The 18,786-nt window shown below is 40.1% G+C and overlaps 1 protein-coding gene across 1 annotated transcript in view; it reads left to right on the top strand.

Moving 5' to 3' along the window:
• Positions 1 to 941: 941 nt before the first annotated feature.
• LOC126996664 (unconventional myosin-XIX-like) overlaps positions 942 to 18,786 on the top strand; it is a 36,819-nt gene continuing 18,974 nt past the window's right edge. The window contains exons 1-6 of the mRNA XM_050857372.1: positions 942 to 1,055; positions 3,945 to 4,130; positions 8,571 to 8,796; positions 9,085 to 9,175; positions 10,257 to 10,385; positions 15,788 to 15,888. Of these exons, the coding sequence (XP_050713329.1) occupies positions 975 to 1,055; positions 3,945 to 4,130; positions 8,571 to 8,796; positions 9,085 to 9,175; positions 10,257 to 10,385; positions 15,788 to 15,888 (814 nt within the window). The 5' untranslated portion in view covers positions 942 to 974. The remainder of the gene's footprint in view (positions 1,056 to 3,944; positions 4,131 to 8,570; positions 8,797 to 9,084; positions 9,176 to 10,256; positions 10,386 to 15,787; positions 15,889 to 18,786) is intronic.

Raw genomic sequence — 18,786 nt, 5'->3', positions numbered from 1 at the left:
CACTTATACACTTCACCCTGAACTTAAGTGTTTTTCTGTCCTTTCCCTGATTTTGCTTTTCTATGCCCTTTTGCTATTTTCACTATTACTTTTCACCGTCGCTGCCATGCATTACAGGTCAAAAGAAGAAGAAGAAGAAGAAAAGGAAAACAACACCGGGAGATCTCGATAAAAAGATCTTTGGACTGTGGTTCCACAGCTCTGCCAGTCCATTTTATGAATCTCTTGGTGGGCTATCTTCCACTGCTCCTCACTCCTCAGCCACTGCTGTCGTCTGTTTGTTTACATGCAGCCGTTCGGTGCCAACGTACCCACGCTAGTACTCACAACCGTTTTCCATTCATAAGGACAACAAACAACTCCGCAGTTGTCCATGGCCCCAATGGTTGGATACCACCTTTTAAGGCAGCATGCATGATGCTGACAGTAGGTAGACGTGACCTGTACATGTCAAAGCAATGCGAAACTCATGGCGGTAATGCGTGAAAGTCGTGATGGTAAGAATTTAGGACTAAGCGCTAAACTCAAGGATCGCGAAACCCGGATAGCGCGAAACTCGAGAGGGTACTGTAGCTGGTAGGGCTAGGCAGCCACTTAATTATTATTATTATTATTTTTTTATAAATAAAAGTGTGTAAGAAACAGACCATTTGCAAGAAGGGAGGTTAGATATTAGAAGAATGTGTTGAGGAAGACATGTGCTAAACTGGTGCAAGCAAGAAATGTATGTTTTGAGGACAAAGGAGCAGATTTTGATTTGATTCATCATTCTCAGAGGAAGTTTTCAGATAGAAAAGGGAATGAAGTGTAAGATTATTATTACCAAGAGCATCAAATTCATGACAATTTACAGTGTGATAAATTTATAAATAATTTATTATCTCAGACCTTGTTTTTACAGATGTTTTTATTCTACTTTATCACAAGGTTGAATTCTTTCCCAACAGATCCTGAGAGAAGAAGGGTTTCTTGAGATGGATATTCCGTACACAGACAACTCCAACTGTGTGATGGTTATTGACTCCAGCGTCTCTGTTTTTGCTATTCTCAATGAGGTAAGTGTGAACTGATCTTACAAGGTTTCATTATCACCAACACCACCATAATCTCACTTCCCACACAGAGCGAAGTATGAAATCAGCAAATCTTGAGAAAATGAAGGGTGAGAATGATGGATATTAACTTGATAAATTCATATCTGAGGGGAACGTAAACTACACAAGATCAGGAAGAGGGTGGTATGGATACAAGGGTACAGAAAATAGTGAGTTGCTGTGTTGTCATACTGAAAGAAAAGAGAGGGCAAAATTACTTTAAATATTTTGTGAGTGATGTTTGTCCATCTCTTTTTTATGGTTACTTATCAATTCCCATAATGGATTGGCCATTCAAGAAAAGATAACATTTTCTTGTACACGTATATTTTCACAGGGGTAACTGGTTTTCTAAAATGGTCTCTAAAATCACACAGGAACTCAATTAATTACTTTACCACAATTGATTTGAGCCTTCATAGTGAATTGCTTGCCATGATTTAAAAAAAAAAGTGTTCATTATTGCATAAATGGTTGATTAATCTCTCTCTCATGGATAAACTGACAACAGACTGTGAGGCACTGAGGCTGGCAGGTTGGCAGTGGGGCCCTGTGGGGGGCCGTATTGTTACGGGTATGATTCCAGTATCACATATGTACTACACCAAGTCCACAATCTAAAAGCGATTTCCATTCCCAAACATTTGCTTGGAGTACAGCGAAAATTTGTTAATCTAAATGAATTTTCCCATTTAATTTCATTATAGGCATTGAGATGCGTTATGTGCACTCCCCAATTGTTCACCCGTTTCAAAATCCAAGACTTAAAAGAATAGAAGAGAATACCTGAAAAACTAAGAATCTTATAAACTTGTTGAATTTGGAAAGAGTCATTAATTAATAAATTAATTACGTACGTATGTATATGATACCAGTGCTTCAAATTTTGGTGTGTGTGTGTATTTACCTAGTTGTAATTTTACAGGGCCTGAGCTTACGCTTGTATGGTCCCGTCTCCATATCTATACTTGTCTAGTTTTTACTTAAAGTTGTGCACACTCTTCACCAGTACTACTTCCTCACTTAGTCTATTCCAAACTTCTATGTCTCTTTGCGGGAAGCTATATTTTTTTTTTTTTTGTCTCTCAAGCATCTTCCTTTTCTCAATTTTTTACTGTGTCCTCGTGTTTCACTGGTGTTTCTTACTTCTCGTAGTAATAACTCCTCATCATCTACTTCTTCCATTTTATTCCACAATTTGTAAATTAGTATTAGGTCTCCCATTTCTCTTCTTTGTTCCAATGTTGGCAGGTCCATTTCCTTTAACATTTCTTCATATGACAATCCCTCCAGTTCTGGAACCATCTTCGTTGCCATCCTTTGTATTCTCTCTAGTTTTTTCACATGTTTCTTCTTATGGGGAGACCACACAGTTTCCACATATTCCAACTTTAGTCTAATCATAGTGGTAATCATCTTTTTCATCATATCTTTATCCATGTAGTGGAATGCTATTCCTATACATATTTCTTACCATTCTATACGTATCACCGAATATCTTATTTACATGACTCTCAGACTGTTGATTATTTTGTATTGTCACTCCTAGATCTCTCTTCTTGAACTTTTAATATTTCTCCCTCTCCCATTCTATATGTCCACTTTGGTCTCCTTTCACTCTTTTCCATTTCCATTACATGACATTTCTTTACATTAAACTCCATCTTCCATTTCTTACTCCAATCCCATATCTTATTTAGGTCCTCTTGCAGAATTTCAGTCTTTACTATCTCATATGGGTCTCACCAATTTCGCATCATCTGCAAACAAGCTCATTTAAGTATTTACTTTTTCCGGCATATCATTTATATATACTAGGAAAAGTATTGGTGCCAATACCGATCCTTGGGGCACCCCGCTATCTACATTTCTCCATTCCGATTTCATGTCCTTTACCGCTGTTCACATTTCTCTTCCCTTTAAGTAACTTTCCATCCAGTTTTTCATTTTCCCCTTCAATTATCCTCTATTTTCCAGCTTCCATAATAGTCTTGTATGTGGAACTTTGTCGAAAGCCTTCTTCAAGTCCAAATACACGCAGTCTACCCATCCATCCCTCTCCTGTGTTATGTCCGTCACTCTCAAGTAAAAGCTTAATAAGTTTGTTACACATGAACACCCTTGTCTAAAGCCATACTGTTTTTCTGTAATTATATTGTGTTCTAGAAATTTTGTTCATTGTTTCTTTATCACTTTTTCACATATTTTACAAACTATAGCTACTGGTCAATGATACTGGTCTGTATTTCAGAGGTTCTTCCTTTTTCTCACTTTTATATATATGGACCACCTCAACCCTTCGCCATTCCTTCGGTACTTTACCAGTTGATATTGAGCACTTTATGATATCATAAAGTATATATGTGTGTGGGTGGGGGGGAGGGGGGGGGTTGCACCCGAGGTCTCTGATTGGCCCATGAGCCAGCGTGTGTGTGACCAGTTTGTCATTTCATCCCCCCTTAAACTTGAACTTGAAGTTGGGAGTCACCCCATCATTAACACTCACAAACACTTGGCTAACTTCCATTACATTTATGTCATGGATCGATACATAAGACTTTCTTGGGGTGTAAAGAAGTTCATCATTTAAATAGGAACACAAGGAGGAAAATATTTCATCATGTGGCCTAAATAAGACTACTGAAACTGGAGGATGGCAGATCAGATAATGGGAGGAAAGCAAGATGACAAGCAGACACTATTGCAGTTACCAGGCACATTTAGTTAAAAAACTATTGTTGGTCGGTCCCTGTGGATTTCTGACCCTCTGACCTTGTCCGTTTTAAGCGGTTCTGTTATATCAAGCGTTTACTGTATATAACTTTTTAATGTTTTCCTTTTTTTCCACAGGAATGTCAACTTAAGCGTGATGTGAAGGAAGAAGAGGCCTGCAGTCGCATCTGCAATGCCTTGGAGAATTCAGGTGTTGTTAGTAAACCACCTTTCCACCGGCCAATACCTGGCTTTATTATCAAGCACTATGCTGGGCCTGTCCAGTATGAGGCACATGGCCTTCTACACAAGAATAAGGATGAGGTAAAATACTTTTTATTATTATAATTTCTTTTCCAAGTTTTATTTTATTTTATTTATTACAGTGGAACCTTGTTTATCTGGCATCCAAAACAACAGTGCGGATCTGATCTGCCGTTGTTTACAGTGGTGCCATAAAAAAACTTTCAGTCCCGCTAGATTCACCCCTAAAAATCGCTAGATGAGAGCCCCAAATCACTAGATTTTAAGTAATACAATAATTATACCCCCCAAAAATGCCTAATAGGAATTTTCACTAAAATGCTAGCTGTTGGGTGGCAAATTTCTCTGTAAGATCATTGCCCATAATTTCTAGATCTAGCAGGAAAATCACTAGAATGGCAACACTGGGAGTAACTGTATCGGATAATCTGTCGCCAGAGAAACACATAAATAGATTTGTAGGTGAGACATACAACCTGGTGAAAAACATAAAAGATGCTTTTCAACAACTGGATGAGGAAATGATGAAGAAACTGATTTTGATAGTGATGCGTCCAAGGTTGGAATACGCAGCAACAGTATGGTTGCCGAGTACAAAGTGAAATATAAGGAAAGTAGAGAGGATTCAAAGTGCAGCAACAAGCTGGTTCCAGGACTAAAAGATTTAACATATGAAGAACTTACCAACACTGGAACAGAGGAGGGAGAGAGGAGATCTGATTGCTATGTATAGGGAGCTGAATGGGATGAAGAAAGTGGACAAGGAAGGTCTAATAACATGGAACACAAGAGAATCAAGAGGTCATGGAAGGAAGATGATAAAGAAAGTCTGTAGAAGAGACATTAAGAAGAACAGCTTTCCACAGAGAGTAGTGGAGGCCTGGAATGTCCTGGAAAAAGATGTGGTCCACGCAAAGACGATTTATGATAAGAGTAGATACAGAGACAAAACAGTACGAGCGTTGCTCCTTTCCCTTACATACACACACACGCTACGCCCACACACTATGATCCAGTAGCTCAGTGATCCACTGCCAAGCTTCGCGGCCTGGCAGCTGGAGGTTTGAGCCCTGCTCAGTCTGGGATTTGTTCTCTGATAAGGAGCAAAGGGGGATGGGGTGTGTTGTGTGTAAAGGTTCCATTGGTAAAGATTCGTATTAGGTCCGTGCCAGTATCTCATAATCTACTTTATGAAACATCAGTATCTCTTCATATATCTTTTCTACAAACCTTCAACAGTCATGGAAATGCTTTGAAAATCCAGTTCAAGGACTTTTTTTTTACTCTTGAAAATAGGGGATAATGTTTACGGAAGCGCGTCGCCTCCTCTGGCGGCGGCCGCGATGACGCTGCAGCCGCCACAGCCGTAAAATAGCTTGCAGAGGGTTTAGGGTCGGGGAGCATATTTAAACTACTCCAACCGAACTTTACGAACTTTGCGCCCCCCTCGACCCCCCCTTCTAACCCCCCCCACATGTATATGTTACTAATTTCAGCAAGGAGGTATTTCTCGCAACACTGGCTGCACAGTCGCCAGAGGAGGCGACGCGCTTTCATAAACATTATCCCCTATTTTCAAGAGTAAGAAAAAAGTCCTTGAATTGGATTTTCAAAGCGTTTCCATGACTGTTGAAGGTTTGTAGAAAAGATATATGAAGAGATACTGATGTTTCATAAGGTAGGTAATGGGATACTGGCACGGACCTAAAACGAATCTTAACCGGTTCCATCAGCACCCTAAGATCAACTGTAATAAGTTTTGCTCTGATTGGGAGGGTATTTATTGGTGATGACGAGTCCAGCTTGTGATCAGGCCGTGGTGAATTAGTACACACACTCACACACAGACACACACACACACACACACACAATTCATGGAAGAGAATGAAGAGAAGCATGACACAGAGGAGCACAGAACATAAACTTCCAAGAAATAATTATGTGAGGATAAGCAGAAAAGAATAGAAACATGAAAAGGAAATTGTTGTCAAGAGTAAGACAGACCCTAACAGCTACACTGAGGTGGTATGATAATCATAGGTATATGTATCATTTTATTTATTTATTTATTTATTTATTTATTTATTTATTTATTTATTTTATTTATTTATTTTTTTTTTTTCATCTTTGCCTGTGGCACCAATAGGCTTTCTTCATAGGGCCTGATGGTCAGCCCCAGCCCGTTGTGGTGCTGGCAAGTGTTTATAGTTGTGCCATCTTGCATTGGCTCATGCTGCCCCGCGAAGCTCATCTTTGATCCTAGAATCTAGAGTCCGGGTTGATAGGTGGTCTTCTGGATAGCTTGTGGGTAGTCTTAGGCCACTTGTTGGTGACTGAAGAATCCCAGCTTGTGGCACCGGGCGGGGCGCGAACCCACATCATCCTGGATGTGACGCTGTCACGCAGTCCACTCAGCCATTGCCTCGCCATGTTTTTTGATACATGTTTAACTCTTAAACTGCTAAACGCTCACAGCGAGCGTAGCATCATTTGCTGGTGGTGCTAAACACTTGCTGCGAGCTACGGTCGCACTCAAATTTCCCACGTATGAGTGTTCCAACAATATTTCTCACCCCACAGCATTGCCAATTCAGTGAGTTTTCCACTAAATTTGGTGGAAAATCATATCATCCTAGCACGGAAAATCTACGGACGAGTAACTGGTGGATGTTGTTGTCCAATATAGTGACATTTTTGCATAGCTTCACCTATCACCTGACTGATTTTTTGGCCAAATAGTTGTAAATTTTGCAGTTGGCAATACTATGCTGCCAGCACCCCACGATCCCATCAAGAGATCTCCGCAGTTGCCTCAAAATGGCTGACCGTCGCACACGCACTGACATAAGTGTTGACAGACAACACCACCTGAATGTGCCTGTATGTTCGCAGGAGAGGCATGCATAACCGAATCTTATAGATCTGGGCCTCCTCTTTCCAATGGTGTTTTTTGTTTTTTAGCTGTGATGAATAGTTTTTGAGATACAGAGGTTAAAAGAGACCCCCCTCCCCCGTTGGGCTGCCAGAGTGCGCCTGGGGGGATAGTCGCTCCCTCGCCACACACAATGAATGGGTTAAAGGCAGCTCAGAACCACAACCCCATTAGCCACATGGTGATTGGCTGACAGAGAAGTCTCTCCCAGGCTAGGTGCTCATTGGCTGCCTACTTCGCCCCTCGTTCTCTCACTTCCTGGATCTGGGTGAGTGCTAGTGGGTGCAGCCAGAGGGAAAAAATCACTACATTCAGACCTTTAGGGTTGCATTTCCTGTACTATAAAATGCAGATGTATTATTCGACTATTTGCCCTTCTTGCTCTTGGTTATAACTCAATTTAGGTAAATGCGGTGACTGCCTCTTGTGCTCTAGATGTTTCAGCTCAATTTCTAAGTATGTTTTGTCATGAATTTATTGAAATTGTATTCTGAATCTGAAGGGCAGTGGGCCATGAGTATTTTGGAATGCCAGTAGTGGGCCATGGTCTCAAGAAGGTTGAAGACTGCTGACCTAAGCTATTCAATAGATATATAATCCAAAAAATAGAGAAAAGTTTGGCCATCTTGAAGCTCTGATTGGCTGAGAAACGGCTAAATATATGGAACAAATATGAGACAAGTAAAACCACATGAAATGTACATTAACTAGCTCATCTCATAATCATGCATGGGGAGGCAGTGGCCGAGTGGTCAGCGTGCGGACGTGGTGAGCCCGTGGACCTAGATTCAAGTCCAACCAAAATACGGTGATTTTTCAAGTCATCGCTGAGTGGTAGAAGATTGCCCACATGCTGCCCAGATCTTCAATCAGCCCTAATTTCAGCAACTTCGTTCAAGTGAAGCACAGGGGGGCAGCATGGGCAAAGCAAAGAGTCTTATAACACGGCAGCCACTATAAATAAAATTCGCCTGTGCCACTAACTGGCTGGGGCTATCCAAGAGACCACTCATGAGAGCCTACCAGCACTACAGGCAACACCTAAAAAAATGCATGATGTTATTGCACAATGCTGCTTGGTGGTATTGATTGCAAAATAAGTCTACTTTTGACAGCTGGCAGCCAGCCCTGACATCACTTCATCCTCAAGGTGCATCTGTTGTTCATTGTGGCACCAATAAGTCTTGTTTCCATTGTCCTGTGCTGACTGGCTGGCTGGCTGGCTTTGGGAGCAAGGGTCACATATCTTGCCTCATTTAGTGCTGGAGTTAGACTGCCCTGGGGTCATGTATGGTGGATTGGCACATGTTGTCATCGCCTACAATTTACTCTGACTAGGGTCGTGGGTCACAGACATAAGTAGCCTTATCAAATCAGGGACATTACTCAGGTTTGGACACAAGTGATTGTATTGAATTGAACTGGTTAAAAGTTTAGTTAAAAAATGAATGCAATGAATAGTTCATTCCATTTTCTGATATCTATTCATGAATAATAATATCATCTACCCTGCCATTATAATTTTGAGTATCCTAGAATGTTCACTGATAGTTCAATCTTTACTACAGGTTCCACATGAAGTTTTAGAATTGCTGGCTGTTAGCAGTAATAACTTTATTGAAGAATTATTATCCACACTCAACAACACAGACCCTGAGTTTGGCAGACGAACTACACGCAAGATTACAACTCTGGCAAAATTCAAATCTTCATTAGATTCATTAATGAAAACTTTGTCAGTTTGTGATCTACATTATGTACGCTGCATAAAGCCAAGTGTGAGAGGCCTGACAGGTAAGTGGGGGTGTTTATCTCCAACTTTCCCATCTATACTTGTCTGTATATGCAAGACATTCTCTTATTATGTCAGGTGCTGTTTGTTTTAATTCTTAGCTTTTGAAAATAATCATAATTTTTGACAGAAGGTAATGAAGTCATCAAAGAATTTAATTTGCTGAAATGTAATACCGTATTTACAAATACAATTCAGGTAATAATGGTAAAAGATAGCTCAAAGTCTTTCCCGCAGTCATCAGCTGTTTTCTCTGCACATTATCAGCCCAGTATTCCATTACCTTTCAGGGCGAGTGGATGAAGATTACATGATGCAGCAACTGCGGGCTTGTGGAGTCATTGAGACAGTGTGTATCAGTCAGGCTGGTTACCCAGTTCGGTGAGTTGTGGGTCTGGGTAGTTGTGGATCATCCTTGCAGAATTCACTAGGAACATAAATCCAAGTTAATTATTATTTTCTTAGATACCAAATTTATCCTCCATTAGTTCTATCCTCAGAATAACGTTCCTATTTTTTCCTAGCAATACTTTCAGCTGTATTTGTAGCACCTCAAAATTAACCAACACAAAGATAATCCCCTAATAGCTTTTGATGTTAACACACCCTTTTCCAGTCTCATACAGTGACCTGGAATCATTTGGAATTTGCCCCTTCTCTTAATGTATATTGTTCATTATGTACTAAAATAACTTGATCAGCTCTTTTCCCCTATTCAAATATACATTTATTGCACAGCCATTTGAAAAAGTTGTCAATTTTTTTTCACATACCTGTTTTAAGAAACCCAACTCTTATTCTTCGTCCATTCCTCCTTGTGTGTGTATATGTGGAGACATGCATGCATGTGTATTACAGATTTATTTTATATTTATATATATATATATATATATATATATATATATATATATATATATATATATATATATATATATATATATATATATATATATATATATATATATATATATATATATATATATATATATATATATATATTTTTTTTTTTAGGTGCTACATATTGTGCCGGTAGGCGTTTTTGGGAGGGTGTCTTGGACAACCCCCACCCCATTAGTGGCATGGGCAAATTAAATTTTATTTATAATAGCTGCCATAATGTATGAGTCTTACTGGCCCATGCTGCCTGCCAGTGCTCCACTTGAACAAAGTTGCTGAATTTAGGGTTGATTGAAGATCTGGGCAGCATGTGGGTAATCTTCTGCCATTCAGCGATGGTTGGAATTTGTCAGCGTGCATCGGTAGGACTCAAACCTAGATCCTTGGGCTTACCACGCCTGCACGTTGACCACTCGGCCACTGCCTCCCCTCTCCTCCCGATGTTTCATAATATGCAATCCCTTATCTGTGCCAGATGTTTCTTTCAAATTCAACATCTCATGGCACAGAAGTGCCCTTTAATTTATTCTGTTATTAGTTTAACTTGTAGTTTTGCTTGTTTCAGTGTATCCTATACGGACTTTATCAAGAGGTATGGAGATAGACAAGGAGTGTCTGATGTTCTTCCTGCTTCCATAAAGTTGGCCAAATCAGTATTGTCATCAACAGAAGAAAACATTGATCTTCTATGCAGGTAAATAACCTTTCTAGTTTTGTTACTTTGTGTGTAATGCAATTTTATGCAACTGGAGCAAGTATCTTTCAAAGGATAAATAATCATCAACACCTTTGTTGACATAATCCTTTCCCAGGGAAAACAGCCATGCTATGTCACACACCATTCAAGTGCTGTGTCCTTAGACACTATCTATTTCTCCGACGCCTTGCTCCCTCGCGGGAACTTCCCTCCAGGAGGTGGCTGTGGCAGAAGTGACTCCATCTCTCCCTGTTCTGGCACTCCCTCTCAGCACATTTAATCCTGTTACTCCCAACTCTCTCGCTCCAATACTCACTCACCTTATTGATCCACTTCACAGGTGGTCTTCCCCTGACACCCACTCCCTCATACACTCTCTTCACAAATTTATTCTCCCCCATTCTCATCACGTGTCCAGACCATCTCAATGCACCACGCTTCACCCATTCCACCACTCCACACTCCACTCCCTTCACTGTCGCACCCATACCAACCGCTCATACATACTTTCATTACTTTCTCCATCCCATCCTGACACACCACTCTTATATAACTCATTTCCATTGCATGTATTCTCGATTGCTGTGCTGCATTCCATGTCCACGTCTCTGACGCATATAACAGAGTTGGCAGGATAATACTATTCCTTATTCCACTCTTTACCTCCATGCTCACAGTTCTTCCTTTCAAAACTCTCTCCAATACACCCACCACCTGTCTGCCCTTCACTGCTCTTTCCCTCATCTCACCTTCCATACTGCTATGCTTACATAAAACAGTCCCTAAATTGTTGCATCACTTTCTATTTTCTATCGATATTTTCATGCTGATTACTCTTCTGAATTTGCTATCTGTATACACCCCACCCCTCCCATGGCCCCACTGCACTTGACTTTTTACTCTAGCTCCTCCCTTTGCTGTCCAGATCCCTTGTGCAAGAGTTAACCAGGATCATCATTCTTTCATCCCTTTCACTGCTAAACTCTGGAACAGCCTTCCTTCATCTGTATTTCCTCCTGCTTATGATTTGATCTCTTTCAAAAGAAGAGTATCAAGACACCTCTCCATCTGAAACTGACCTCTCTTTTGGCTGCTCATCTGTGCTTTCTGATATAGGTGCAGTGATTAGCAGGCTTTTTTTCTCTCATTTATTTTTGCCCTTGAAGTGCTTCTTTTACTGTAAAAAAAAAAGTTATAGAATCATGGAAACTTGGTGTCAAATCAGCAATTACTCAGTGAGACTGAATAAAGACCTAACACCTGCACAGGACAGCAAAAGTCCAGTAATCTGAATGGCTGTGGACTGAAGGTCATTTTGATTAATTATCAATATGTTTGGATTAGAGAGGGAGGCCCCTGAAAACGTAAACTATCTTCTCATAATCAGAAAAAAGACGTGACATGTTTTATTACCCACCAGTAATGCATAAAAGTGCTGAACAGTAGTTTTAGGAAGGTAAGTTCATGCAAAGAGAGTAAATCCAGAGGTAATAAAGACAAAAAAGCAGGTTCACAAAAATGTCAAGTAACAAGGAAAGTGTCGTTGGAAAGGCAAACCCCTCCAAGAATCGTGTAGACGAGTTGAGGCTGCCTGAGGACTGTATTTTTACTTAATCTATACACTTTTCAATTATTTATAATATTTTTACCTACTGACTGTACTGTGCAAAATTCCTTAAACCTATTGTAATTGTCATTTTTTTTATTGTTTTTACTCTGTCCTTGAGCACTGGCTCAGGTCTGTCACTTGTAGAAGTCATGGGAGCCATCTTCCTGGTGATATTGGGCACTAAACAGTCAGAATCAAGTGAATATATGACTGTCAACACCTAGACTAAATTTAAATCTCTCCCGAGTCTCCTGTTTCTCATTCCCACAGTTTGACACCACTTGGCACATTTGGCACCCCATTTCATTTTTTCATTACTTTTTATAAAAAATTTTGATTTTTTGCCAGCTTCATAAAATTAGGACTTGAAATTTTTGGATTATCCATGTTCAGATTACTGGACTTTTATTAGTATGTGAATGGCAACTTTGGTTATATGGGTATGTAGCAAGCTACCCAGAAGTCAGCCCTGTTCACAGGCTAATATCTGAAGAGACAATTCTGTGTAGTGGAATCCAAAGAGGCACCCACAAACTTTATAGCTGCAGATTTATAGATCTTGCCAGAAGCTGATTTGTGTGGGAAAGGGGTCTGCATGGAGACCTGGCCAGAGGAACCCTGGGAATGTAGTTGTAGAGTGAGTGGGCTAGGCAATGTGCACTGGAATATGGCCTCTTTAACCCCTCCAACACGAGGACGAGTATACTGCGTCCTTGCGTGCCCCGTACCATATCAGAGGACACGCATACTGCGTCCTGGCTCGCTTTAGCCAATATACGAGTTATTTTATCCCTATATTTATGCTTACATCTCAAAATTATCAATTAATTTATGTTTCTTTATGTGCATCATTTAATTCTGCATGTTTTCATATATAATGCATGATGATTATGTTGAGTTTATGGCTGAAAACTTGTTATAGTCAATAGCGACATTTGAAATTTGGCACACGCGGCGATCCCGGATACGGCGCAGGGCGCTGTTTTGGGCCAGCACATAAGAACGTAAGGAGTCTGCAAGAGGCCGGTTGGCCCATATAAGGCAGCTCCTGTACTCTCAACCCCACCTTATCTCACTATCCATGGCTTTATCTAACCTCTTTTTCAATCTATGTATGGTATTGGCACCCACAACATGGCTGCCAAGCCTGTTCCATTCATCTACCACTGAACCAATTCTTGCCTATGTCTTTGTTGAATCTGAATTTGTCTAACTTAAAACCATTGCTATGCATCCTTCCTGGCTCTTTTTCTATCTAAATCTTATTGACATCCCCTTTATTAAAGCCCTTCATCCATTTATAGACTTCGATCAGGTCTCCTCGCAACCTTCACCTTTCTAGAGAGTGTAGATTTAAATACTTCAGCCTGTCTTCATAAGGCAAGTTTCTCACCCCCTGAATCATCTTTGTCATCCTCCTCTGTACAGATTCTAACATCTTGATGTCCATTCTATAGTAGGGGTACCAGAACTGAATTGCATAATCGAGATGAGGTCTAACTAATGCTAAGTAAAGTTTGAGGATGACTTCAGCGCTCCTATTGCATGACGTGGCTATACTCACTGTGATAATCTCCATTTGGATGCATGCATGTTTAGAACTCTGTTACCTCCATGTACTTCATATGTGTGTATGCAATTCCAGCAGTGTGGAGATTTGCATTCATGTAACTAGCCAAACCTGTGGTGTACATGTATGAAGATTGTGGGGCCTCCACTCTTCATACATGTACACCACAAGTTTAGCTAGCTTACTCACAGGGTTGCCAATTCTTCAATAACTTGTTCCACAGTAAATTATCATGATATCAAAACTTAATAGTCTGATATAATCAAAGGTACATACATGAGAAAAAAAGGTAAAACTCAAACACAACAGGACAATATAATTTATGTAGTATAGACCAAAAGCATTCAGATAATAGTCACATTTAGAAAAATATTTTTATATGCCTGGTCTTCGTCTTGATTTCAAAAAGCATGGTCTTGGTTTTGATCTTAGAGGGCCTGGTCTTGATATTGGTCTCAAGGTGCCTGGTCTTGACTACAACATTGCCAACAAGCCCTCTGCTCGTCTATGTCTGACACAAGGCAACCCTTTGCTGTTTCTATAACACTCCCTTAAGAGGGAGGCTTGAAGAGGAGCTGCTTCCGAGCTCGATAAGCAGATCAGAGGTCATTTACATTGAAATGACTTTACATCCTCAGTGAGACTCCTGATATACCTCATCTTGTCTCTCCTCAGGAGACTCCTACACAACAAAATGTACAATGTACATATATTGGTCCGAATTTCCAGCAAGCCTGACAGCACTGATTCATTATTACTCCCCATATTCTTCACTGCCTCCCCAGAGACAAAACCACTCCATGACCTTAGGCACTCTCCAGTTAACTCCTTTCCTGCTTGGAGAGTTTCCATTTTGAAGGTAGTATCCTGCAGTTCTACAGAGTCGACAAGGGTGCTGAGCATATTGCATTAACCACTTCACTACGGCCAGGGGAAAACAGCGCCACGCGGCGTACCCGGGATCGCTACGCGCCAAATTTCAAATGTTGCTATTGAATATAACACGTTTTCAGCCATAAACTCAACATAATCATCATATATTATATATGAAAATATGCAGAATTAAATGGTGCACATAAAGAAACTCACTACGGCCAGGCCAAAACTGCATCCCGTGCCATATCCGGAATAGCTGCGCGCACCTAATTTTTAATGTCACTATTGAATATAACACGTTTTCAACCATAAACTCAACATAATCATTACGTATTATATATGAAAACATACAAAATTAAATGGTGCACATAAAGAAACTCACTACGGTCAGACCAAAACAGCGCCCCGCGCCGTATCCGGGATTGCCGCGTGCGCCAAATTTCAAATGTCGCTATGGAATATAACAAGCTTTCAGCCATAAACTCAACATAATCGTCACGTATCATATTTGAAAACATGCAGAATTAAATGGTGCACATAAAGAAACATCAATTAATTGATAATTTTGAGATGTAAGAATAAATATAGAGATAAAATAACTCGTATATTGGCTAAAGCAAGCCAGGATGCAGTTTGCGCGTCCTCGGATATGGTACGGGGCACGCAAGGACGCAGTATACGCGTCCTCATGTTGAAGGGGTTAATTTGACATTGTCGCTGCATACTCGTGAGTACATTTCAAGTCTTTCAATCTGCATCCTCTAAATTATAATTTACCCTATTCTTTGTCATGATCATTTTTGGTCTGGAATCATAGAATAAAAAATTCCTTGAGCTTTCCTTTTATTTGTTTATTCCACCCAGTCACATACTATTAAAAGTAAAGATGCTACGCTATAGCTGCATGTGGCGGCAGTGCTCTTCTTTATCCCATTGGCCCTTTGAGCCTGTGATGAGAGAGCCCATTAACCCGACACAGGGTGTGTAACATCCAGATTACCACAGTTTACCTTCCCCAGGTTTTCCCCAGGTACCTATTTATTGACCATCCCCAAAGAAAGAATGAACCGTTGGGTGGGCTGCACACCAAGTGCCAAGGCTGAGATTTAAACTCCATGCCCACAGATTCATAGTTAGGGATGCTATAACACTGTGGAGGCGCGTGTTCATCACCTTCAACTCTTACTTACCCTACTCTGCTTTACACTCTCAATTTTCCTTATTGGAAACATGGTTTAGGTTATTTAGCCCCTACAGTGCGAGTAATCAACGAATTGAGAAGTGAGTTGAAATTTTATACACGACACAGAGATTAAAAACTAAGCAATAAGTTTATCATTCCAGGTTTGGCCGCACTCGAGTATTTTTATCAGAAAGTGCTCTTCATGCTTTGGAGAAAGTTCGTCATGAGAAAAGGACTCAAGCAGCCACTTCCCTACAGAAATGTAAGTTGCTTTCTTGACATTTCATTTAGTTCAATGTGTAAAGATTTTAATTATAACCGTAAATATCTTCCTATATATGATGCTATACTGATTATATACTGATGCATTTTACATGGACCTTCCTTAAAGAAGTAGATGTCTCCATATGCACACTGTTTAGTGCATTTTAATTTTTACTCATCCCTCTGAGAGTTCAGTATTGCCAGGAGTTGGACCCTATTTGGGTCAAGCACCTGAGGTCCAAAAGATTAGGGAAGGGATAACCCATCAAGAAATGGGTTATATTGGAGAGATGAGTGAAGTAGGAGAGCTTAGTGAAGTCCCAATTGAAATTCAATCATATTAATTTAGTTAACAATATGTTAAAAGGAGACGAACAATGAATTCCCTACTAAACATAAGAAAGGAGAAAAGTGATCCTAGTGGATGATGTTAAAGCTTGAACCTAAGATCGATTCATGGGTTGAATTTTTCAAAAAATAAGAATGGTAAAAATCAGCTATACTAGTGAGCAAAATTATATTTATACCAAGAATAAATGAGATCAGGGTATGATGAGGCTGAAAGGGATTGTAGGGGTTTCCTTAAGTTCAAGCTAGGCTGGAGTGGAGAGTGTAATCTCCAAGCAAAATTAGTACATACACATGACTATAGAGTGGTGGATTTCTTAAAGTGTGTACAGTAAATGTTAGAACATATTAAGGCAGGCGACTACGGGGGTACCTCCTGTGCATATGGTATGTCCAATAGCTTTGGAATGTTAGTATGTTGTTTGTTGGTGTAAATGTATGCGCAGTGGCAGTATCATAACCAATGAGGTTCATCCGAGGTGCATTTTGCTGCCTATGCGTACAGCTCCCTTGTTTAGGGTATTGGGAAAGGAGCAATACGGCTACCCTCTGACTGGAAAGGTAGCCTACCCCATCCTCACCTTCATGTGGTGCGCACCGTTACTATACCCTGCAGGGTAGAACCAACGGGGAAGGGGGCAGTGACCATCAGCTGCTTTGTTTTAATCCTTTTAGCCTTGACAAGGAGCAAGTCTCCATAACACTACATTGGACTGGCCACCCATTGGTGGCCTCTAATACTTTTATTGAGTTTTTAGAGGCAGGAGCAATGGCCAGAGGGCAGCAGAAGAGAAAGGAATGTATGAGACTGGTGTCTATTAATGTGAATGGTTTAGGTGGTGAGGAAAAGAGGAGAGTGATGATTGAAAATTTTGTAAATGGTAGAGTGGATGTGTTGGGAGTGAGTGAAACACATTCGAGGAACTGGTGTGAGTGATGGTAGAAAGGGTACATGGGAGGGTGTGCCTGGGGGGGTTGTATGGACAGGGATAGATGAGAAGTATAGAGGCAGGAGTAAGGAAGGATGTGCTATTGTGATGTCTGAAAGAGTGTGGAATGGTGTGACTGATTATGGTTGGAAGGGATCAAAAATTGTGTGGGTGAAAGGAAAGGTAGGTTTAGTAAAGTATGCATGGGTGTGTATTTATGCACCAGTAAATGTGAAAAGTAAAAAAGGACTGAGAGGAAGGGAAGCTTTTTGGGGGAAGTGAATGCATGTTTGAAGAGTTTTGAGAAAGAAAGGAAACGTATTATGATGGGAGATATGAATGCTAAAGTGGGTGATGAATGTGTGATGGATGTGGTGGGAAAATGGGGGATACCTGGGAAGAATGAAAATGGAGAGTGCCTGGTGGATGTCTGTGCTGAGAGGGGAATGTTCCTAGCAAACACCTTTCAGCACAAGAATATCCACCGATACACATGGAGGAGGGGAGAAGATAATGAGCAAAAAAGATTGATTGATTATGTGGCAGTAGATGAAAGGCTTAGAAAAGAAATTTGTGACGCGAAGGTAGTAAGAGGAATGCTTGATGGATCTGACCATCTTGCAGTGCTGGAAAAGTTAAAGCTGAAAGAAAAGTGGTTTTTGAAAAGAAGGGTGAAGTAAAAAAGGAAATACTGAAGATAGAAAAGTTACAGGAAAAAGAAGTAAAAGATGAGTATAACCGTGAAATGGGAGAGGCCTTAAGTGAAAAATGGGAAAGTGCAAAAGATAATACAAATATTGAAAAAGTTTTTGGAACATTTAAAGAAATAATGGTAACTATAACAAAAAAGTGTTAGGGATGAAAGTGGTGAGAGATGGAAAAAGAAAAGGAAATTCATGGTGGGCAGAAGAGATAAGGAGGATAGTAAAAGAGAAAAGGGAACTTTTTAAGAAAACTCAAGAAAGGAATGTGGTTGAACAAGTAAAAAGGGAAGGGAAAAATAAATATAGAGAATGCAAAATGAAATTAAAACAAGCAATAAAAGAAAGTAAGAAGAGAGTTGATGAAGACTGGAAAAAGACTAAGTGAAAAATATAAAGGGAACAGGAAATCATATTGGAAAGAAGTAAAAAATGAAAGAAATGCAGAAAATATCTCCTCAAGTAAAACAAATGAAGTTATGGATGAGAATGGAAAGATGTTGAAAGATGGGAAAGCTGTGAAAGAGAGATGGAGAGAATATTTCAAAAACTTAATGAATTTTGAGGATGGACATCCAGCAACTGTAACAGCAGCAGTTTTGAGTAGAGGTAGAGGAGGAGTATATAAAGAAAGAAGTATAACATATCAGAAGTAAATCAGGCAATAAAAATATTAAAAATGGAAAGACAGCAGGAATTGATGGAATCACAGCAGAAATGTTGAAGTGTGGAGGAGATGTAGTCTTTAAATGGATGGTCAAGATATGTGAAGTAGCATGGGAAGGTGGGGATGGGGGGCTCAGCAGACTGGACGAAAGCCATCTTTGTCCCAGTTTACAAGGGGAAGGGCAGGAGAGGGGAATGTGGGAGCTATAGAGGTATAAGTCTCCTGAGTATACCCGGAAAGGTATATGGAAA

The sequence above is a fragment of the Eriocheir sinensis genome, chromosome 10, assembly GCF_024679095.1.
Source record: "Eriocheir sinensis breed Jianghai 21 chromosome 10, ASM2467909v1, whole genome shotgun sequence".
NCBI classification, from domain to species: Eukaryota; Metazoa; Arthropoda; class Malacostraca; order Decapoda; family Varunidae; genus Eriocheir; species Eriocheir sinensis.
This window is presented reverse-complemented; position numbering and strand designations above follow the sequence as displayed.